The sequence below is a fragment of the Terrapene carolina genome, unplaced genomic scaffold (genome assembly GCF_002925995.2).
Source record: "Terrapene carolina triunguis isolate 2854851 unplaced genomic scaffold, T_m_triunguis-2.0 Scaffold951, whole genome shotgun sequence".
Taxonomy (NCBI): domain Eukaryota; kingdom Metazoa; phylum Chordata; order Testudines; family Emydidae; genus Terrapene; species Terrapene triunguis.
The window spans coordinates 218,690-241,892 of record NW_020665302.1 but is presented as its reverse complement, the minus strand read 5'-3'; the positions used below and the strand labels follow the sequence as shown (position 1 = coordinate 241,892).

Genomic DNA, 23,203 nt, shown 5'->3' with positions numbered 1-23,203 from the left:
ATTAACAGGTGTGTTGTGAGCAAGACACGAGAAGTCATTCTTCCGCTCTACTCTGCGCTGGTTAGGCCTCAACTGGAGTATTGCGTCCAGTTCTGGGCACCGCATTTCAAGAAAGATGTGGAGAAATTGGAAAGGGTCCAGAGAAGAGCAACAAGAATGATTAAAGGTCTTGAGAACATGACCTATGAAGGAAGGCTGAAAGAATTGGGTTTGTTTTGTTTGGAAAAGAGAAGACAGAGGGGACATGATAGCAGTTTTCAGGTATCTAAAAGGGTGTCATAAGGAGGAGGGAGAAAACTTGTTCACCTTAGTCTCTAAGGATAGAACAAGAAGCAATGGGCTTAAACTGCAGCAAGGGAGGTCTAGGTTGGACATTAGGAAAAAGTTCTTAACTGTCAGGGTGGTTAAACACTGGAATAAACTGCCTAGGGAGGTTGTGGAATCTCCATCTCTGGAGATATTTAAGAGTAGGTTAGATAAATGTCTATCAGGGATGGTCTAGACAGTATTTGGTCCTGCCATGCGGGCAGGGGACTGGCCTCGATGACCTCTCGAGGTCCCTTCCAGTCCTAGAATCTATGGCAGCTAGGTCAGACTGGGCATGGAGATGAGGAGCTGTGAAAGGAGTAGGCCAGGGAGAAGGGATTTGTCCTACTCCATTATGGTTAAGAAGAGAGCCAGTCATTGCACAGATCAGAGAGCAGTGATCTGCATGGCAGACAGTGCCAGCTCCTGCCCAGGTACAGCGGAGACCAGCTCACTGGATTAATCTTTGCTCACTGGCAGAGGAAGGGATTGGTGAGCCATTAAGCCTCAGCCAGTGCAGCAAACAGAATAAGCCAACAGGTATTTCAATAATAGTTTTATCCTGATAGGAGACGGTAGCAGGTCTAATAGTTAGAGCAGGGGACTAGGAAGGAGCTTGCTGTGTGATCACGGTAAGTCACTTCACCTCTGTGTCTCTATCCCAGTGTTGGATGTGCTGTGTTTGAGGGGGGAGAGGAAGTGAAAGCAGCACTACTTACCACCTTTGGGAAAGTCTTGTGCTATTGGGATGAAGAGTGCGGTAAGTGCCAGCTATTATAAAAGGCCTGTCCTTCGGCTCCCCACGCAGGCTAGACGATCAGAGGGCCAGGAGCAGGTTGATCTTTAACCCTGGGATCTGAGCAGCATACTTTTGAACTCTGTGTACTTCAAATGATTGCTACAACCACCAAAAAACTAGTCAACTAAATCAAATCCCCTCTTGTCCTGCTTGTGTGGCTAAAGGGGAAGCCAAAGCATTATGGACACAGCAGAAGAGATGGTCCCATGGCCAGTGATAAACTCCTCTGCTCAGCAGGTTCAGTACAGAATGAAATCTTCAGCAACAATCTTGTAACTGAGACAGAGGCCACTGGTCCACAACACACAATCCTGACCTAAGTGTCTACTGTGCTCCAGTCAACCGTTTTACAGCTTCTTGTTCCTTCCAGGGATGTAACCAGAGCTGGCTTCCACAGGCGCAAGGAAGATGAAGAGACCTCAGCAATCCCCAGCTCCTAGCTCAGCTAAAGCCGCACATGCCAGCTGCACTGCAGCCTTGGCTCTTTCTACTCCGCTGGGATTATCGACAGCGGATGCTCAGTCTACCAATGCAGAGAGTAAGTGACCGCTGCAGACCTTTCCCTATCCACTCTCACAATACACCAGGACAGGAGACTGCTTAGCTACTGGTAGTCACATAGTAAAATCCTGACCCCACTGAGGTGAACGGGAAAACTCCCAATTGATTTCAATGGGACTTGGATTTTACCCTTAGCATTTACATATTCTACACACAGCACTGGGGGACAGGGAGAGAAAGTGGGCAGGACTATGGCAGTCCAGACCTTCCCCCATTCTCTCCAACCCAACCACATGGGGCCAGAAAGCCCATATCTGTATATAAGCTTTTACTCCCCTGGAGACGCAGCAGAGGCTGGGAAAGGGATTCCACTTCAACTTGAGTTGAGAACAGGAGTAAACGCAGTACATACCTGAGAATAGGACAGGAGGAATGGAACAGCTTTCCCCAGCTTACTCTCTCCTCTACTCCCATTTCTGGGCTCCCTCTTGTGTTCAGAGGGTGTGTTGCATCGGCTCCTGCTCTATTCAATGAAGGTGAGATTATTGCTGTCTATACTCCTCCACAAGCTTTCAAGCGGAAGGAAGTTCAAAGACAGACTGAAAAGCAATGATAGCAGGTGTCCAAGGCTGCAGTAATGGAAAGGGGGGTGGATTTTCAGGTAAGTGGCTGACGGGGGTGGTGGTATGGATATTAATGACCACCTGAGCTGAGGCCATATGGGCGACACCAGCTGTGGCCAGCCAGTGCGGCGTGATGTGATCAGCTAGTCTTCAGCCGATTCAGATACATAACACACCCTGTGATCTCTGCTCTGAGCGGAAAGTACTGATCAAGTTTCAATAGCTCCTGCTGGCCAATATCTTGGGCTGGCCCAGACACCACACTGAGGCTATGTCTACACTACTGCAGTAAGTCGACCTAAGTTACACTACTCCAGCTAGGTCAATAACATAGGTTGACTTACTGCGGTGTCTACACCGTGCTGGGTCAACAGGAGACACGCTCCCGTCGACTTACCTTACTCTTCTCGTTCAGGGTGGAGTACCGGGGTCGACCGGAGAGCGATCTGTGGTCCATTTGGTGGGTCTTCACTAGACCTGCTAAATTGACCCCCCCAGTGCATCGATCCAGCTGTAGTGTAGACATAGCCTGAGGAAGCTCAAGCTGCTGGAATCCTTGGCTGCCACTTAGTTAACAAACAACCCTTTTGGGGTCCTGTAGTGGGGAAATGCACCTGTATAAACCCCCGCTGGAAGGGCCAGAACCCTGCTCTGGTTTCTCAATAGGACAGTTCCTCCCCTGCAGGCCACATGACTGAACATCAGCAATAAACTCAAGGGAAAGGACTGAACTGATGCCAGAGGTGGAAGAAGTGTGTCCAAGTAGCAAGGCAATTTAGCAACCAAGCAATCAGAGGCAGCAGAAACCAGCATAGAAGGAGCATCTGTCACTCAGAGCCATCTATTTCCCTGACCCCATCCTCTGCACAGAGCAGATTGATGGGAAGATGTCACCTTTATTCAATGTTACTTCTTTTAAAACACAAGTAAACATACGATATTATATATATTAGATATATTTACTGTAGGGATCTGAAAACTCGCACCAAACACTTCTATTTAAGGGCGGTCAATTGCTTTTATTATTATTTCTGGAGGGGGAAAGAACATTAGTGTCACTGATTTCCAAAGGCGTAACCCCTGCCCCTCCCTCCCCCCTACAGAAGCAACAAATAGGAAAAGGCTTAAATGCTCAGCAGAGAAACAGCCGCACCCCACTTCTGCTGGGATTGCTGTAGCTGATGAGCACAGGAGAGTTACATGGGCCCTAAGGGCACAAAAATTGCAGATGCCACCCACTCCCCTGACCCATCGAAACCTATACTGGAAACAGTGATGGGGAGGGAGTTGTTCGGATGGCTGATCACATCTGCTGTTGTGGTTAAGGAATCGGAACAGCACAGACACTGGAGGGGGAGCCTCACAGAGACAGCAACGGAAGCCTGATGTGTCCCAGGGCAGTTAGCAAACCAGTCATAAACATGAGGAAACTCCTTCCTGGAAAGCTCAATTCAAGGACCATGGTGATGGGAGGATTATAATGAATATTGGCATATGATTTGGTACATCCCTTATTAGTCTTCAGAGCCATCTCCTATGGAGTCACCGTGGCCCTAATACTAACAATGAGTATTTTGTCCTTCCTTGTGTTAATTCTGAGTGTGCATTATGTCCCCCAGAGATGGTAACAGCCCTCTTCATAGCAGTTGTGGGTACAGGCTGTGACTTCCAATGGTACTTAGCCCCCTAGGCTCTTTTGACAATCCCAACCAGACTGAGGAAATACACGCTGAATGGAGGGTTTGCAGTGCAAGAAAAGGGGCTATTCTGTTCCAAGACAGATTACTCCTGCTAACCCCCTACAGCCTAGGAAGAGATCAAACCCTCTGCTTAAGGGTACCTCAGTGTTTGGGGGTAAACTCAAACTAGCCTTTTAAAGGAACAGATGACATCTACTGAGATCTGTTCCAGGTCTGGAACCGCACTATCCCTTATAGAACCTGAGGGCTTGCAGAGGGAAGGGAATGGAGCTTGTATCCGCAGAACAAAGAAAAGCAAGTGCCTTGGTCAGTTAAATTTCAAAGGGGGAAGGAGAGCTCTAAATGGAGATTTGCCACCTTGAAAAAATACTCAAGGCATCAATTCATCATTAGCTAGCTGCCTTCAAAGCTGTCCACTCTGCAGACACAAAGCTTCGGCAAGTTACAGAACAACTTGATCTGCAGAGGCAAAGAGCCCCAAATCATTTCCAACTCCTGTTACACCTCCCCCAGCCCCCCAAATTCCCACAATTCCCCCCAGGCTGAGACCTTGTGCCAAGCTTCAGCAAAGAGTCCCTTTTTATTGTCCACTCCTAGAAATAAGGGAGGCTCAGAGGCACATTAAGCACAAATCAGCACAAGTGATGCTTCTGGATTTTTCCAAGCAGGACTGGAAGCAAATCCACCCCAAGTAACAGGTCACCATGAAAGGAGGAGGAAGAAGCGGTGCTTCAGCATAGCTATCCCATCAGAAGAGGGGTTATTAGCGATGAATTCTTCACCAGACAACACGTGTTTAAATGCAAGAGACCCATCACCGCTGTCTTCCCAGGGCTGGGCTTGGCGATGTAGCACAAGCCGTATTTAAGCACCAAAGTGTTGATTCATTTATTTGGCTGGGAAGGTCGGGGGAAATGGATTTGAAGATAGTAATGAGACTCAATGGGCACTGCCTTCCCACCCAGATTCTCACGCACGCTCTCTTAATTTCAGTAAGAGTACAAGGGCAAAAAACAGGGCTCTTAAAGGGGCAACGTCAGCAAAGAGGACACTGCATTACTTCACATGAAAGAATTCTACACTGATGCATTGAATCGCAACAAGATCCCTCCCCCTGTCCCCCTCTCCTCCCACCCCATCCCCAGAGAGCTGAAGATGGAATGCTAGGCACTGCCGCTCACACCATTTTCAGCATCAGGGGGGCGCCAGTTTGAAGTTTCCAGAGTATCTTGATCTTGCATTTGTTCCTTCCAAGGTCAAGAGGAAACATGCACACAGGTTATGGTCCCCATTTCCTCATTTGGGATGCGGGAGGAGAGAGAGGAGGATGAGGTGGGTGCCTCAGTTCTTCAGAATGGTTTCATATGCTTGGTAAACATACTGGGATACCTCGGGCGCTCGGCACTTCAGAGACAGCTGCACGGAAAGAGGGAAAAACAACTCAATGGCACCTTACTCAGCACTGCAAGGGAGGCACTCACTTTCGACTCGCCAGCAGTTAGTAACTGGGGCACTGGATCAGAATCTCTAGCGAAAGGTTTGTGGGTGGGTGAAGAGAAGCATGCTAAAGACCTAGTGGAATGGCCATCCAAAGCCTTCGAAGAAAACCTCGAAAGCTTTCGGTGCCATGGATGTGCAGCAAAGCCAAGCCTCCGATGCCCTGCCACTCAACCGGGCGTTGGCTTCCAAAGGCCAAACTTCACCTCCATCCCACACAGACCAGCCAACGTCTCCCCTCGTTGTTGTAAAACTGACTTCAGAGATACTGAGTCAGGAGACTAAGGTTAGAGACAAAAGTTATTTAGGCTAAAGAAATTGATCCCCCCATTTAACGTCACCCGCTTGCTTCCCTTCCCGATTTGGGTCCCGTCCATCCATTCCCTCACCCAGCATCATTCCCCAGGGCAGGTTGAGAGGCAGAGTTGCCTGCAAGCCATATGCATGTGATCTATAGGCACAAAAGGTGTAGGGAGCACAAATGAGCTAGAGACAGTCATTCGCACATGCACGCACACTCCCTACCTCTGCCTGTTTGGGGCTTTGAACTGTTGGCTGTTAATACATTATTCACCTGGGCAGAAACCTGAAGTGTTATGTCTCATCATTAATTGAAACTAATGCCTTGAAGTTACTTACCAGATAAGATTAAAATTTACACAATTCTCTTTGGTTTGAGCTCAATTAGTTCCTAAAACCAGAAAGAAGAAATCTAGAACACAACTGGCAAGGTCCACTTGGGTGCTAGACACAGGGTGTAGTCACTAGGGCAAGGTTTTTCAGAAGTCACTAGTGATTTTGGGTACATCCATTTTGGGGTGTTTGTCTGGAGACACCGTAAGATGGGCCTGATGTTCAGAGGGTGGGTGCTTGGCACTTAAGATGCAGGCCCCTTTAAGGCTACTCAAGCTAAGCATCCAAAATGGCTAGTCACTTTTGACAGTCTGGGCCAAGCCATGCTCTGCTAGCATTTTCCAGAAGAGAGTGTGTGTGTGTCATTTTATCTGGTTCTCGCTTCCCCCAGCCCCCTTCCAAAACCTTCTGTGGTTGGATCTACCATGCATCAGCGGCCCCATGCTACTCAGGGTGTGCTGGAGGCAGCAACAGCATGAGGGAAAGAAATGAAATGAGGCGGACAGGAGGAGGTAATATCAGGGGTGAAATGATGAGAGCAGCTGTATACAGCGAAAAAAAAAAGGGGGGGAAATATAGTCTGCTAACCTCCAAATCCTGCAACATCAGGGGCAGGCCAGCGGTGGGCATGCAGCAACAAAACATACAGAGAAATGTGAACCCAGATGCAAACAGAGAGCTCATCAGAACGCAACAGAACAAAAAAAAAAACTGCCAGGGGAACCTCTACAGCCAGTTTCAGCTGGGACTGGCTGAAACAGCTCACCACATTCTGATGACTGAGCACTCATGTCTCAGACAAGGTAAGTGCAGGGCTAATTGCAATCATCTGTGTTCGGGTTAATTCTTTGCAGCTGCTGTTGTCTGGCTCTCTCTATGGTCCAGGATACATGCTCAAGGGATTTTTTTTTTTTTTTTAAAGGAATCTTAGTCTGAATTTAAAGGAACACTATGAAAATAAGCATTTTCCTTACTTGTGTTAGTTACTAACACAGTAAAAATGATTTGAGCTGTCTTAATCAAATACGCTTCCCCAGTGTTTATCCTGTGTCACTATAACCTGTTGAACAACTCAGCTGGTACAATTAGTGAAGGGTCCTGACCCCGCCCAGCCCGTTCCAATGAGCACCTGTACAAGGGCCAGGGAAAGCTGAGCTCAGGTTAACCCCTTGCTTATCAGGAAGTGCCACTGCAGATCACCCAGCTTAACAAGACAGACTGGCCAATGACATCACCCGTTCTCACACACTAACACAAGGCTGCTGTGTTGGGGGTTGCCAACACCACAGAGGAATGTTTACTGAAAGGGAAATCTGAATCAGGGCCAACTTTCTAAGCAGAGGAGGCGGGGAACAAGCCTGGTGTCTTGAGGAGTACTAGTAGGGCTGCCAACAGTCCCTAATCACAAGGGACGTCCCTTATTTCTTCACCTCTGTCCAACAAGACAGAGTGATGCAAAAAGCAGCATGAAATAACCCTGGCCAATGGAAGTGAGTCCTGCTTAGTGTGGGGTCGGGTGGGGTGGGGTGGGGCGGGGCGGGAGCGCTAAGAGAACAGCCCCTTATTTTTGAAATACGTTGGCAACCCTATGTGCTAGCCTATTTTGGAACAGGAGGGAGGAGCTGGTCTTACCGTGAAACTGGGACTGCCGGGTTGGATTCGTAGCTCTGCCAGGACCCAGATCCCATTGGTCAGTTTGAGAGACTGGTACAGCATGTCTTGGCCCTCTACGTTCCTCTTGGCTACGGTGAAGATGTTGCTGCCTTGAAGCTTGCTGCTAACAGCATCTGGGTGGATAGACAGACACAGCTGAGTTGCTATGGCTAGGAGCACTGGAAATACGATGTCAGCTGGATGTCACCATGCAGTGTGCTGCAGGAACCAGCTGTTTCTGGTTAGAAGGCCTGAAACATACACACCTTGTTTAAAAGAGGATTGAGATCCCAGATCAGTAAGAATCTGTGTGAAGTCTTTGAATTTAAAGCCAAATATGTGACAAGCAGTTCCTTTTGTTTACCTGCCAAAACCCAAATTCAGGGTTCTGTTTCTCTTAGCACATGGCACGAAGCTGCAAAAACAGCTGCTCTGCTCCCCCGACTCGTAAGCCAACCTTCCTCCCATGAGTGACTCCTAGGCAAATATACTGTCCAAGCAAATCCACAGCACTACAACGTACATAAGCATATTCTCTGTATCATTCCCTGCAGACTTATGGTGGAAGAAGCTGAGACTTCACCAGCAGTTCCTTAACAGACTCCTGCTAAGGATGAGCAAGACTTGACGCCAGCATCCTTATGCCATATAGTGACTCTTAAAGGGAGGAGCGGGGCCGAGCTTAGCTGGGCCTCCCACAGACAGGGTCAATTCACTATTTCCTAGCACCCTGAGAAGGGCTCGATTTAAACACCGCCTGGTGTTCGTGGCTTTTGTGACGGAGGCATGAGTCTCTAGGCCAGTGGTTCCCAAACTTTAACAGCCCGCGAACCCCTTTCACTAAATTGTGAAATCTCGTGAACCCCCTCCTAAAAATGAATATTTTCAGGGATTTAAGTTTAAATTTCCTCAGTGTGATGGATGCCCCAACTGCTGGGCCCGGAATCTATGAACCTCTGAAAAATATTTGTAATTGAAACTTTTTGTAATGAACATAGAAAAACCAGAAACCAAAAATGTTTCTGTAAAATGTTTTTTTGGCTTTTGTTTTTAAAAAAAATGGTTTCGAATAAAAATAAATTCATTTTTGGTTTTCAAAAATCAGAAAGTGTTTCATGAAAACAGTTTTTGAAAATGGACCATTTTTCCGTTTCAGTTTTTTGTAAATTTTTCATGGGGAATTTTGAAAAATGTGAAAAAAATTCAAAACTTTCTGTGAAAAATGCTTGGTATTTTTCACCCACCTCTAGTTTCAGGTGAGGTTGTGGCTGGTGGTAACAAGGAGGGCTGTGGTTCTGGCTGTAGATGAGATTTGGCAAATTCCTGGGGCTCGGGCTGGGGTTCAGGCTGCCGGCTCCCCTGCTGACGGGGGCAGGGCTCGGGCTGCTGGCCCCAATTGCCGGGCCCTGCTCTCCCTGGGGCTCAGGCTGCCAGCCCTGCGCGGAGCGCTGTGGTTCGGGCTGCCGGCTCCCCCACTGACCGCCGGGACTCGGGCTGCCTGCCCCAACTGCCCGGCCCCCGCTCTCCCTGGGGCTCGGGCTGCCGGCTCCCCCACTGACAGGGGAGCGCTGGGGCTGCCGGCTCAAACTGCCCGCTCTCCACGAGGCTCGGGCTGCCGGCTCCTTGGCTGACGGGGGAGCGCTCGGGCTGCCGGCTCCCCCGCTGACAGGGGAGGGCTCGGGCTGCCTGCTCAAACTGCCCGGCCCCGCTCTCCCTGGGGCTCGGGCTGTCTGCCCTGCAACTGGGTCCCAGCAGAGTCCTCTGGCCGCCATTAATGAAATTTTTCTTTCGAACCCCCTGAAACGTTCTGCGAACCCCCAGGGGTTCGCGAACCCCACTTTGGGAACCACTGCTCTAGGCGAACGCAAGGGCAGCTCATTTCAGGCAACCATTACTGAGTGGCAGTAGCATTTGCTCACTTCTGTCCCAAGCTGGATTGCAATAAACAGCTCAGCGTGAAATGCTCTGTATCTTGTTACCAAGTCTCTCAGCCACTCAGTCTCCTCTACCTTTCATTTCGTAAAGGTCAGTACATTGTGCTGCACTGGAACAAGCAGCAGGGACAAATGGATTTGGTCTGCATTGGTTTTTCACCCTCTTGATTCCTGCTGTGTCAAAATGGACATCTGACCCCAGGCAGAAAACAAGGACTAACAATCCCATCCAGTCAAGGCAGCCACAGCTGCTTGGAAACAAGAGGATACGGAGGCGTGGGAGGAAATGAAATGAGATTTGCTCTCTCTGATTACACAGCAGGAGTTTATCTGATCTAGAACTGTCAGACAGCACTAGGGCACAATTAATGGTCTCTGCTTTGGCAAGGGGCAAGTAATTCAGGCGCGAATGGGTCGCTGCAGAAAGAGAACCTCACTGGGCAGCAGAGAAGGACCTGTTTGCCCACAACCTCTCCGCAGGAAGGGGCAGCACTGAAGCATTCAGCGAGCACCCTGGTTTGACGGGGCTCCATGGGTGCATTACAGAGCAGGGATCTACTCCGCTGACTCTTAATCAAGTCAAGTCATCTCTGCTTGGCAATACCTGCTGTCACTCCACAGGAAATCAGAGCTAGAGGGTGGGGAGCAATTGGCACTGGCTTTGAAAAAGTATTGCTTTTGGCTCTATAGATGTGGATTATTCCAACCAATAGGTTTCTACAGCCTGCAGACACTAGGTACAGCCCAAACCAACTCAACACTAAGCTGAGTTTGGGCCCCATTTTGAAGGAGCTGAACTACTGGAACTCACCTGCACTGAGAGGACAGTCTTTGATCTGGAACTGGGCTTCATTCTCATTTGGAATGTCCTTCCAGGTGGCCAGGAACATCTGCCGCTCTGGAGAGGGAGACAAGTAGGTACACAGCGTGAAATCTGTGGGATCAGCCACCTCACTTGCACATCACTCCAGACAAACAACTCTGCCCAAGCCCCTTAAGGAAGGACTCCCCTCCTTTCCACAGACACCCACAGGGAGTAGCCTCCAGCAATCTATGGAAGGAGGTCAGCCTCAATACTTTATTCCCTTAGGACTTGTCTACATGGGGACACTTGGAAAATTAATCCAGATTAACTAAAGGTGTGAACTGAAAGTGGATTAGCTAAACTGCGTTAAACCCCTGTGTGGACACTCATTCAGAATGAAGTGGCTTTAATTCAGATTAGTTTAATTAATTGCCAAAGCATACACCAGCCCTGTTTAAAGTATTTCATTAGAAGAAGAAAAATAGTAATGATACAAGAAAAACATGACTGTACAATCCAGGCTTTGAACAATGGGGGCAGAACTGTACTGGAGCACGGCTGAATCTAGCACTGTTCTGCTACATCCTTGCTTAATTTTTCAGCATGGTTGTAGTGTCTTGTGTAGACGGGTGTGCGCGCGCACACGTATATATTTTTCACTCACTCACACACACACACGCACACACACGCACTAGCAAAAGTCGCATTCTAGAGGACTCCTAGAAGGGTCAGAATCAGATGAAGGTGGGGCTTGGCTCTAGTTATGCTCAGTAACTGTCTCCAGTCCTTTCCCAAGCCCTGCTGTGGAAAGCGGTGGAAGAGAAAAGCAGTGAGGACTAACGGCTTGATAAGGGGCAATTCAGTCCTAACTCCAGGCTTACTGAGGCAGAGGTTAACTCGGCTCTGACGCCTCCCGCCCTGCTCATCAGAGCTCAGCCCTGCGGTGTGACATTCCCAGATTCATTCTCCTCGTTTCTCTTAAAATGAGTCCCAAGAGTCATGAACTACAGGGCTAGAAATATCACACTGTAAGGATTCCATCTGAACAGGATACAGCATCAGCTAAGGATCAGCAGTGGAATTGCATCTATACAGGCAACATTTCTGTACTGCCTACAGTAGTTCTCACACTACCTCCCCTCTTCCATTTACTCACTCACCCACACCCTGTCTCGTTACCTTCTCCCACAAGTCCAGGATAGAGAATCCCCATCAACTCACCCATCTTCCCATCTTCCACAAAGAGGATGTGCAGTGGGTACAAGGTGCTGAAGTAGAACACATCAATGTTGTTCTTCACTGCAACCTGGTACCAAGGGGACAGAGGGTGTTAGCTTCTATTCCTGATCTAGCCCAGGAAGGCAGTTCACAGGTGAAACCCGACATGACATACACTGATGTATTTGATGCAAGGCACAGGGTCTAGTGGAATCAGCACACAGCTGGGAACCAAGAACTCCTGAGTTCTAATCCCAGCCTTTAATCTCCTAGGCAAAGAGTTAAACTGGTCACATGGTGCTCATAGTGGCTGAGCACTGCCGGCATTATTTAACTGAAGAGCAGAACTGTAATAAAACTGGAGAACAGCAGCCAGTCCCAAACCTACAATCTTACACTCCACTGTAATTATCCTCCTCTTAGACCCCATTCCTACTCAGTAGCTGGAGCAGAAAGATCAGTTGAGTCTCCTTCCTCAGGCCAAGCCTGGGTACTGACTGCTAGCACTTTGTGAAGCTGGGAGAGTGTATTCAGTTGCATCTCTTGGCCTAGCCATATGCTGAGAAGGGCTCCCTGTTCTGTAAGCAGAGAAACCAGTCTGCATCAGAGCTCAACACTGGACCAGAACAAGGTTTCCCTTTTCCTGGAGAAAGAGAGAAGGCAGCAGGGAAATACTGCATCTCTCCACGTCCCATCTCAATATTCTGGTATTACCCATTTCATCTCAGCTTCCCTTTCTGCTCCCACAACTAAACTTCATGCTGGTACGAGTTTCAGATTCTCCGCTGTGGCTCTCCTTGCCCATCCCAGCCCCACTGTGCCATTTAGGCTGGTCCACTAATGAGGCTTGTGTGCACTTGGGAGAGAAGGCCACCAGCACATCCCTGCTGCTTTCAGTGCCTCCCCCACACAGCCTCACCTGGAGGTTGTTAAGAGGATCCATCTTCATGACAGAGCCAACTGTGTTCAGAGGGAGGGAGATCTCCACAGTCTGGTTGGGAGCAAGAGGGGCATGGATCTGAAGAGGAGCAGCTGGCGCCAGGCCGAAGCTGTGGGGACACCCCAAAGAGTAGGTGAGTTAGTGGAAAGAGAAAGGCGGCCGCTAGGATTTCTGTTGCTTGCTGTAAGTTTCCTGCCAGGTGGTGGGAGGATGCTAATGGCAGCACACGTCAAATCTCCTTCCCTGGATGGCGCACACACCAGCTTGTAAGTATTTGCACCTTGCTGATCTGGCAGCGTGGCAGATTGGCCTGCGCAATTCCAGCCTGTGATGTGCTCGGGGACACTAAACCACACCGATAGCCTGTCTGCTCACACTCTGCAACTCCTTCCTTCCTCTCTGCCTATGCTGGGCACTCACACAGCATCATTACCTCTCACACACACTCCATTCAAATCCTCCTCCCAAACTATGGAGCAGCATGTTCAACAACCACACACCAGATCATCCACAGTCAAAGCAGAGCATGGCATGTCTGACCATCACAGGTTGTTGATTCAAACCCATTACATCTCAACCATGGTGGGTATGGGGCATTGGCAAGTATCCAAACCCTGAGACCCTGCATCTTTATTTCTAAGCAACCTCATACTAGTAGGGACAACTCCAGAGCCCTCAGGCACCCCGTGAGCCGGGGCTGGAGCGCCTTTTGCTCCTTTGGACACACAGGGAGTGTTATTCAGCTTAGCAGAAGACACACGGCTAACGAGGAGGACCCGTTACCAGCAACGGGGGGTCTTGTTCAATCTCTGTTCTTAACTGAGGGCCAGCCTCTTCAGTCAACTTCTTAGAGGCTCAGGTTTACTCATCACCATGGGCACTCAGGGAGAGAAGGATCATCACGTGAGGCTGTTTCTACCTTGATGGGACTACAGGATGTGCTATCTACCCAGGCTTTACGTGGTCACCCCTGCCCTCTAGCTCCACAGACACTTCCTTCTAGTGCTTGTCCAGCCTGAACCTCTGCTGAGCACCAAGATGACTCTGAGGTTTAGCTTCCCTAGATGGTTGGACTCCCCCAGGCTGTAATGCAAGAGGAGCAGTGATGGCCCTAGAATAACTAAAGGAAAAATGCAGGCTCTGCTTCCCAGAAGTTGGTGGATACGTGGTCACTGCTTTTCCTTTAGGGCCTGACTATAGAAACACTTCATTCGCAACAAGCTGGGGCGCAGATCTACTTTGCACTAGCCTACCGTGCTCTAAGCGTCCACATGGACCCTACTGCAGCACACTAAAAGTCCCACTTTTCGCTTTGATCTGCTCCCACTTCAAAGCGGAGTAGATCAGAGCTCACTACAGACCGACTCCGCTTTGAAATGGGAGTATACCAATGTGAACAATGGAGCTTTTAGTGCACGGCAGCAGGCTCCACATGGACACTTACTGTACAGCAGGTTAGCACAGGGTAGATTTACACCCCCGGTCTCCGCAAATTATGTGTTTGTAAGACAGGCCCACAGTCATTTTAGCACCATCACTGCCCTTTGCCCGTTCCCTACACACATCCACCATTGCCTGCTACCCCGACAGGACAGGCTGTAAAGTCACGGGTACTGGCCAGCAGGAGATATGCCGTGTGCAGTGCACACAGCCCCTTCCACCCCAACAGCACCCAGGGCACACACCAGCACTTCTCTTGCCAAAGCTGTTCCCATCCTAAAGTCTTTTCTGAGCTTAGATCTCATGAGCATATGATTGGTACAGCAACACTGATCTTCCAGAACTAGCAACAGACCCACCTGCCAGGCCAGGGGCTTATAGGTTTTGCCACTGCCAAGTTCAATCAACTGTGCTCCCATATCAATGGGCCAATAGGAGCTCTGCAGACAGCTCACCCCTTGCTTCCAACCATATCCCACACTGCCAAAGAGGGCATCCCTCCCCAGGCTGAGCAGACTCCTGGGATCACCGGATGCATAGTGTGCTGCACTAGCAGCCCAGCAGGTATTTTACCTGTTACGGTTGAACTGGATGGCAAAGTCAGACATGACCTGCAAGGCCTTGTTAGTTAGTAAGAGATCCATGGAGATGGCGCCCACCTGGCGGCTGAACGTGCCAGAAATCTCCAGGCCCTTGGCCTTCATGGCTGGGAGCCAGACCTATATTATGTGAAGACAGAAGAAAATTATTTTGACCTGATCTGAAACACAAGGTGAACTGCCTATCACAGAGGAGCCAAACAGGATTTAGGAGTCCAGGTCTCAACAGCAGGAGCTCCTGACCTGTCAGGACAGCACAGTCAGACAGTCCATCTGCAAATCTAACATTTTACTGCTCCAGGTAGGAAGTTAAGGATTTAAAATCAAGATTCCCTGGCTCTCCTCCAGCTCACAAAGGCAGGGAACATACCAGACATGCATGTAACCTCCCTGCGAAGGAACAGGCACTTTCTAGCCCACGGGGACCCAGGCCCTTTTTGTCACATCTTCCCAGTACACTGACTGGCTCTTGGAAGGAGTCATTAATGTGGGCCAGGGTGTGAATACCTGCAAGGGACTGCAGGTGAGAACACTGGCAAGCTCACTAGTACTGCCTCTATGCACAGATAGGCTCAGGTTTCTAGGGACGCAGGATCCTCTGGGATCAACTCTCATTCTCTCCTTCACTCTGAGGCCTAACAAATGGCAGCCCCTCCTCAAAGGAGGGGGTCTCCAGACTGTCCCCACCACCAGCTGTTCTTGGATGGGGAGGCACCCTGTTGATAAAACTTACCCACCTGGACAGAGAGAGGATATCTAAGACACATTAATGTATATGTCACCCTTGAACATCCTCCATGTGTGGCTACAGCTTGCCGGACACAACCCTCCACAATTTCACCTGAGGATTTACACTTCACCCCCTTCCTGGGCATCCCCAAGTTCTACCAGCTTGGGGCAGCTTAAGACTTCCCTGTGGATCCCCACCCTATGTTGATTTTTAATAGCAGCAGTCCATACAACCTGGCAACGTTAGAGCCCAGATAGCTAGAGCCAAAGCCTTGGGTGGGAGGTCAGTACAGGCAGTGCCACTCACTGTTTTGGGTGCTACGTGGGATCCTGACAGTGTGCCCACTCCACCGGCCAGATCAAAGAGGTCTCCCAAGCCACCACTGGGGGGTGGCCCGAGGTTCGCAGGCATCACTGCGCTGGGAGCTGTAAAGCCGGTGCCACCCATCTGTATGAAACAAGGAAGCCAGTTACTCTGGGCACCATGAAAGAAACGAGAGAACAAAAAGGAAGGTGCAAAATGTGACAGACTGGTAAACATGGAAGATGCACACTCACTGCAGGACTGCCTCCTACATCGCTTCTCAGCTGCAAAGAGACAAGAAACAGGAACATCACTGAGAGCAGTGGCAGGCGAATAAAGAGCGGGTCAGATGGGGGGGGGGGGGGATCTCCAACACACACAGCCATGACCCATTTTACCAATGGCTCTTTAAAAAGCACTGGATGAAGGGTGGGGTCAGGAACTGTTCCAAGACTGCTTAGCAGGCCCTGTAGCTTCGAGTCACTGGGACACATTTGTTATTTCACTGTCTGCTTCAGATCTGCTTTTTGCCAACATCTAACAAGCTAAGCATCACACACACACCAACCAAGAGCAGAGACACGGACAGAGACAGCCAGAGAGACCGATAGTTTAGAAGAGATGGGGAACTCATAGACACTCTTATAGAACAAAGTTTCTCTCTGCTGCCTTGGAGGTGGGGTATTGGGTGTTGGAGCAGGTTCCCAGTGGGAGCCCCGAAGGGTCTAAGGTAGTTGGCTACAATTTGAGTGGGACGGCACTATATGAAACATGAGTCTGATGGCCTTGAACCAAGCTAACTGATGGCCTTTCTTCATACCCCACTCCAGGCATATAGTAGCTCACAAACTCCAACTGTTCCTTCTATACTACAGTGACAGGGAGCAGGGATCGGTGAGGGGAGCACACGAGAGGTTGGCTAGGTATATTCCAGAGAGCTAGTAAAAAGGGCTGATCCATACCCCTTCAGACTCGTCCCCCATCTCCAAGAAGAAGCAGGCAAGGTGAAGAGAAGAGCCAGCCACATGCACAGAGACACAAGCCAGGAGAGAAGAGAGACAAACAGGGAAACAAGAGAAGGGGAGGGAGGGAACAGAAATTAGTCCAACTTCATTGCCACTCAGTACATCAGACTGGCATAAGTATTCAGGGGGCAACTAAAACACTGGAGTCAACAGGTCCCCAGAGAGACCCTATCCCAGGACACGAACAGAGCCAGGGAGGTGCCGTGTTGGCTGGTGCTTTTTAGCTTTGGAACCTGCATCTTGGATGACACCACATGTTTCTGCCAGCTTAGAGCACCTATGAGCAGAGCCCTCCTCTGGTTTGTTCACACGGATACCCTACTTTGCTGACACCAACCCAGGAAACTGAGCAAACAGTTCTGACTTGTTACTTGGGCCAGATCTACAGCCCTTTAAAGGGCCCCTAGCAGAACACTAGTTATTTCTCTGGCTACTGATTTTTCAGCTCACAAATAGGCTAACACAGACCTTCTGGGAGCCTTCCTCCCACATCAGGGAGGGACCACCATGGCACCTGCTTGCTACGGACAAAACAAAGAGGTGAGCAGCCCTTACGCCAGACCAGTAACAGGCCTAGAGCTCAGAGGAAGCTCTGGAATCCAGCCGCTTTTCATGCCAAGCCAGCGTTCCATTTTGACATCAGCTTGGCTCTCCAACAACTCCCAGCCCTCTTGTGCTGGGTGCCCTGCCAACACACTGACTGCCCAGGTCAGGGATTTCCAGCCTTGCTGGGAAAGCGTGCCAGTTTAGAAGCCAGACCATGCTGTGTCCACTGCTTCCCATTACATGGTGTGTGCTCGAAGTCCAAATCCCAGCCTCAGGATGGTAAGAACCTAGGCTAGAGCACATACAACTGGAATGGAAGGTGTGCACTACATGGACCTGGATTCACCAGTAAGGTGATGATGGAAGCCTAGTGTATCATTAGCAGGATGCTCCATAGTGGTCTAGGTTATTGACACAGCCAGACAACAGATGAGCACAGCTGTCAGCGAGGGACATACCTTGATTCACAACCAACGCACTGTCCATTAGAAATCAAGCATACAAACCCATGACCTACCAAGCTGTCCAAGCCACCTCCAAGAAGATCCACAGCCCCCATCTGCACAGAGGATGTAGCAACAGGAGGTCCGCTCACTGGGGGGCCCAGGTCAAGGTTCAGGAGGTCACCAAGGAGGTCACCCTGAGTTGGGATGACAGCTGGTTGCTCTGAAGGTGGGGCTCCTGATGGGGCTACATCAGGGCTCTCTGCACTTTCGCTCCTGCAGAGGGAGTTAGAGAAGGTGAAACATGTGACACCATAGGGAGATCTGGGTGACCTAACAGACATCCGGCCTCACTGCAGAAGGAACAGATTTCATTCCAACAGGCTAGGGCAAGGAATATTGAGAGACATTCTCTCCCAGCCAGAGCCCACCCAAGCCAGAGGGCCAATATGTCAGCATTATTATACTGATCAGAGACTTGTCTTCCACTTGCACGTGTACCCTGAACACTGGATCTAAAGGGGGCCACTTACTACTGCAGGGGGACGCTCTCCCCAGTGGATAGAGATAAGCCATGCACCAGAAGCCAACACCAGATAGCACCTCAAAAGATTTTCAGTTCAATGCTGAGATCATCAGTGGCCTCTGCAGACCCTGCAAGGGGATCATGTACTGCTGAGAATATAGAGGGGTAACTTGGCCCCATGGCGAAGTCCATCCCTGGGAAGGGGCGGACTGAGTGTGGCTCAGCACTGCTCAGCCTAAATGAACAAGTGCTGGCAGTTTCCAGGTAGAGTCTGCAGATGGCAGATACTGTCAACAGAAGGAACAGACAGAGACTGCTGGATGCAGCTAGAGAGATGCCAGGTACTCACGACCCTGTCCGCGGAGGCAAGCTCTTATGCACAATGCCTCTGCTCCCCTCCACGAAGGCACTGGGAGGCTTATGATAGACAGAGGCCAGTGTGCCAATGTAACAGATCAGCTCATCCAGCAGGGTCGGCTCAATCAGGTCCGTCTCCTCGGAGATGAGGGGCTTCTCCGCAAGCACCACTTCCTTGGCAGCTACAGGATCAGTGGAGAGCAGACGCCAGTAGATGTAGCCACGGTCCCGCAGGTCCGGATTATCAGAGTCCTTTGGGAAATGCAGCAATTAGAGCAATTCATGGGCTGGCTGAATCTAGCAGGGGAAGAGGATACAGACTACTAATCATTGGCCTAGGAAGCAGTATTAATAATCTCCCTCCAGGACAGAGGCCAACTGCCCCGACAAATTCTGCTGCAGGTATTTGGTAAGGGAATGGGGGCAGAATAGAAAATATAATCAACTCTGCCAGTTGTACACATGCTGCAAGGTGTAAGCATTTTGGTGCGTATTCTTTAGTGGGGAAACAACAAGGGATAGAGAAAGACAGGCAGCTCTTCTCCCTGTTCTTAAGAAGTCTGTCGTAAGCAGTTTTGTGGTAAGGCTGCAACAGAGAGCAAAATGGGCTCAAGAGGAGATCAAAGCTGGGAATTTCTGGAAAGCTTTAAAAGGTTTAATTTTAGTGACTTATTTAGCACGAATGATAACCTCCAAAGCATTTAATTGCATGTAGAGAGGTTTCTATCATACATAAAACTAGCCAAGAAAACCCTCCGTCTGTTTCCATAAAGCCCTTCCAACTAACATGATTAGGGCCCTACCAAATTCACGGCCATGAAAAACGCGTCACGGACCATGAAATCTGGTCGTTTGTGTGCTTTTACCTTGTACTATACAGATTTCATGGGGGAGACCAGCATTGTGCAAATTGAGGGTCCTGACCAAAAACGGAGTTGCAGAGGAGTCACAAGGTTATTTTAGGGGGGAGGGGTATTGCCACCCTTAGTTCTGCGTTGCTGCCATCAGAGCTGGGCGGCCTGAGAGTGGTAGCTGCTGCCTGAAGGCCCAGCTGTGCAGGCAGCAGTGCAGAATTAAGGGTGGCAATACCATACCATGCCATCCTTACTTCTGCGCTGCTGCTGGCGGCCTTCTGCCTTCAGAGCTGGGCTCCCAGCCAGCAGCCGCCACTCTCCAGCTGCCCAGCTTTGAAGGCAGCACCGCCGCCAGCAGCAGCACAGAAGTAAGGGTAGCAGTACAGCAACTCCCCCATCAATAACATTGCAACACCCCCCCCACACACACACACAACTCCTTTTTGGGTCAGGACCCCTTCAATTACAACATTGTGAAATTTCAGATGTAAATAGCTGAAATCAAGAAATTTATGGTTTTTAAAATCATATGACTGTGAAATTGACCAAAATGGACCCTGAATTTGGTAGGGCCCTAAACATGGATCCATATTTAAACATTTCTATTGCAGTAGCACCTAAAGGCAACAATCAGACTGTAGAACACCCAGCACAGTGGGGTCCAAGCACACAGTGACAGTCTAACACTGGCAAGCATGCGGCGAGGGACTGAGTGAACACCCCCCTCTGGGAGTCAGTGCACTCTACTGCTGTCCCTGGGTAGTGCTGAACATTTCATAGCAGTTATCACACCAGTCTTCCCTTTAATTCCACTGATTCACCGTGAAGGACAAGCCCTGGCTCTGCCTCTCCTGCTGGAAGGAGCACTTCATCCTCTGGAAACTGAATAGTCTCAACGAGGTGAAAAGGCAAATGTCTGCTGCTCACACTAGCTCTCCTCCAGGAGCCCTGCCAGGATTCAGAACAATGCTCTAGCCTCTGGCGCTCAGAACGTCATGGAGTGTAAAGCTCCTATTGGGGCAGTCTGAGCAAAGGGTTTACAGCGTCAGAGCCGACACCAAGAGGCTCAACTCAATGAGAAAATAAGGGATTGATGTTTTCTTTGTGGGGGTGTAGAATAGAAGAGGGGTCCTCAGAGGGTAAAACCAAAAATTAAGGTGCAAGATTCATTGCGGTAGCACCACCCCACGTAAAGTCATTACTGCTACCTCACAGCCATACCCAGTGGTTCTTCAGTACAGTCCAATCATCCACCCCCCGCCAAAGGCCAAGACTTACTGCTGGAGGGATTTTATAGTTCAGGCAGCCCTGGGAAGTAGGACTTCACAGATTCTAATTGGCAGCCCAGAGATCTCCCAGTATGTTGGCAACAGAACAATGTTTGATCAAATGTAGCTGCGCGGTAGTCATATGGCTGTTCCATTGCTCTCAAGAGTCCAGAGACCTGTCAGCAGACCTGCTCTCTAGAATAATCTGTACCATCATCATCTGATTCTGGAGCAAAGCTAAATGGCTGGGGAGTCCCTCTGTCTAGTTCTCCCACTATTTGCCCCTCTTCATTCTGTAACGGGACAGCCCAGGCCGTTCCCCATTCTGACACAGCAAGCCCCACACTGTCCATAAATGCTAGTCTGAAAGCACTGCTAGCTTTAGAGGTGGTGGGCAAACCGCCCCTTTCTCATGGGCGAGAGCTTGTTACACACCTGAGTAGCCAGGCTCAGCACCTGCTGCACCAGCTCCTGGGTCTCAGTGGGCTTCTTTAGGAAGAGCTTCACAATGGCAGTCAGCAGCTGCAGCTGGACCTGCACAGTGCAGGCAGGAGAGAGTTAGGAAGCAGGCAGACCATGGGCGGCATGTGCACATCTGAAGGTCAAGTACGTGCACCTCACCAGCAAATGCAACTCCCATCGTGCACGGATACAAGCCTGCACCAGTTGAAAACTCTAACCCAGGGTGACCAACTAGAAGTGGGGGATGCTTTAAACAGTCATCAGCCAACAGACCAACAAGACCATCGCAGGCCAGATAAGCAGCCTCCTTAAACCACTCACTCCTGTTCAGACCTGCTACGGCCCACAATCTCAGAGGGTTCAATTACAGGTTATTAGGTTCAATGGGAGAACAACTGGGGTGAAATTCTAGAGCCAGTGTACGCAGGAGGTCAGGCTAGATGAGCTGAACAGTCTCTCCTGGCTTTAAAAAAGAATTTACGAGTCACACCCACATGAGGATGGTCAATTTCCCTCTTCCCCTTGATCTGAAATGTTATGGTACATACAGTTTATTTGGATGTTTTATGTTTATTTATAGTCTTTTCTCCAGGCCCCTTCCCCATGTCAGTATCAGAGCATTTTATAAATGTGAATAGGCTTATCCTCCCCTTCCAGAGTGTTGTGGGGAAGTATTACCCCCATTTTACAGATGGGAAACTGAGACACAGAGGGACTAAGTGATTTGCCCAAGGTCACTCAGGATGTCAGTGGCAGAGGCAGGAATAGACTCTACATCTCCCAGGCCCAGTTCATTGTATTAATCCCCAAACAATCCTAGGGTTAGGGCAGCCTCACAAGCTCACTCCCTGCCTCCTCCAGGCTAGAGGCAGAATCTAGAGCTACACCCAGTGTTTCAATTGTTTTGCCTTGACCTTAGTTTACCACAGCAGAAGGGATTGTGGGCATGTCCTGATCTGAGAACTGACTGAGATCCCATCGCCTGGGGACAAGGTGCAGAAGTCATGCTCTCAAGAACATCCCATGGGGTGAAAGTGTTTAAGGAAATGAAGTAATTACACTGCTCAGCTCAGCACAACCGCCCAGCACACCATACAAGCTACAAATACATCTTTGCTTCCTGGCTAAGTCTCCTGTAAATGAGCAGCACAGACATTCACACAGGGACCACTCACAGAACTCTGGAGGCAGTTTACAAGTTAATGGATAACTGAAACACTACACAGTCTTAGGGATAGCTCTGCAGACCAGAGTGCTCAGTTCATCCAGAGAACAGGAACAGCACGAGCGGCTTCCCCCATGCTGGCCCTGCAAACCTCATCTTAGGGGCACAGATCTTTGGGGAAAGGATAGCTCAAGATCCAGGTCTCTTTGTAAAGGTTAAGCAGTGACCTAGAGAGAACAAGTTCTGTGATCCATCCTTCCCCCAGCCCTGTCCATCTGACTTTCCAGCTCCATCCCATCACCTGGGTGCTCTCATCATGGAAGCCCTCCAGAAAGCTCTCCAGCAGCTCATCCGCGTTGTCAATTCGCTCCGCATATTCTCCCACAATCCAAATCATGGCAGCCCGGGCCTCAGGCTCGTCAAGAGAGTCCAGATTCTCACACAGGGTGGCAATCACGCTCTCGTACCTTCACGGCAGCAGACACAGAGTTAAGCAGCTCATGGGGAACCAGACAAATCCTACCACCCCTGGCCTCCCCCCAGGAGAGTTTCTTTGCAGTGCGTGAACTGGCATGTTGTGCACAAAGGTAAGGTGGTAAGTAGTGAGGTGTGTCACACTCCCCGCCCCCTGAAAGGCTACTCTCAAGTTCAGGGCTGTTTTCCGGTAGAGATGAGATTACTGGAAGTCTGAGCTACAGTGAATGAATGCCCCAGAGCATGAGCCTATCTTGACAAGAGTTAAGATCGTTCCTTCTAGCGTGACTAACACACCCTGCATCTACACACAGCCTCTCAGAGCAGTCTGAGTCTTCCCGTTAGGTTCAGTCAGGTCTGTTCCATTGTGTCATGGCCAGCGGGGAAAGAGGAGAGTTACTA

General features: G+C 49.7%; 1 protein-coding gene and 1 non-coding gene across 7 annotated transcripts in view; both read right to left on the bottom strand.

Moving 5' to 3' along the window:
• Positions 1–2,726: 2,726 nt before the first annotated feature.
• The window catches only part of AP1B1 (adaptor related protein complex 1 subunit beta 1), a 67,124-nt gene continuing 46,647 nt past the window's right edge, over positions 2,727–23,203 (bottom strand). For 2 of the 6 annotated variants that reach the window (XM_029913832.1, XM_029913834.1), the window contains 14 exons: positions 22,629–22,794; positions 21,136–21,234; positions 18,571–18,830; positions 17,770–17,971; positions 16,644–16,664; positions 15,936–15,965; positions 15,685–15,825; positions 14,623–14,768; positions 12,589–12,718; positions 11,673–11,757; positions 10,458–10,544; positions 7,692–7,846; positions 6,648–6,656; positions 2,727–5,345 (listed from right to left, as the gene is read on the bottom strand). In XM_029913832.1, coding sequence (XP_029769692.1) covers positions 5,271–5,345; positions 6,648–6,656; positions 7,692–7,846; positions 10,458–10,544; positions 11,673–11,757; positions 12,589–12,718; positions 14,623–14,768; positions 15,685–15,825; positions 15,936–15,965; positions 16,644–16,664; positions 17,770–17,971; positions 18,571–18,830; positions 21,136–21,234; positions 22,629–22,794 — 1,606 coding nt within the window. In that variant the 3' untranslated portion in view covers positions 2,727–5,270. The remainder of the gene's footprint in view (positions 5,346–6,647; positions 6,657–7,691; positions 7,847–10,457; positions 10,545–11,672; positions 11,758–12,588; positions 12,719–14,622; positions 14,769–15,684; positions 15,826–15,935; positions 15,966–16,643; positions 16,665–17,769; positions 17,972–18,570; positions 18,831–21,135; positions 21,235–22,628; positions 22,795–23,203) is intronic. The other 4 variants (XM_029913833.1, XM_026661248.2, XM_026661251.2 and 1 more) reach the window with 4 other exon arrangements.
• Positions 13,430–13,529, bottom strand: LOC112119289. Its single transcript, XR_002909103.1, has one exon. It is a non-coding gene; the product is annotated as a small nucleolar RNA SNORD125 (small nucleolar RNA).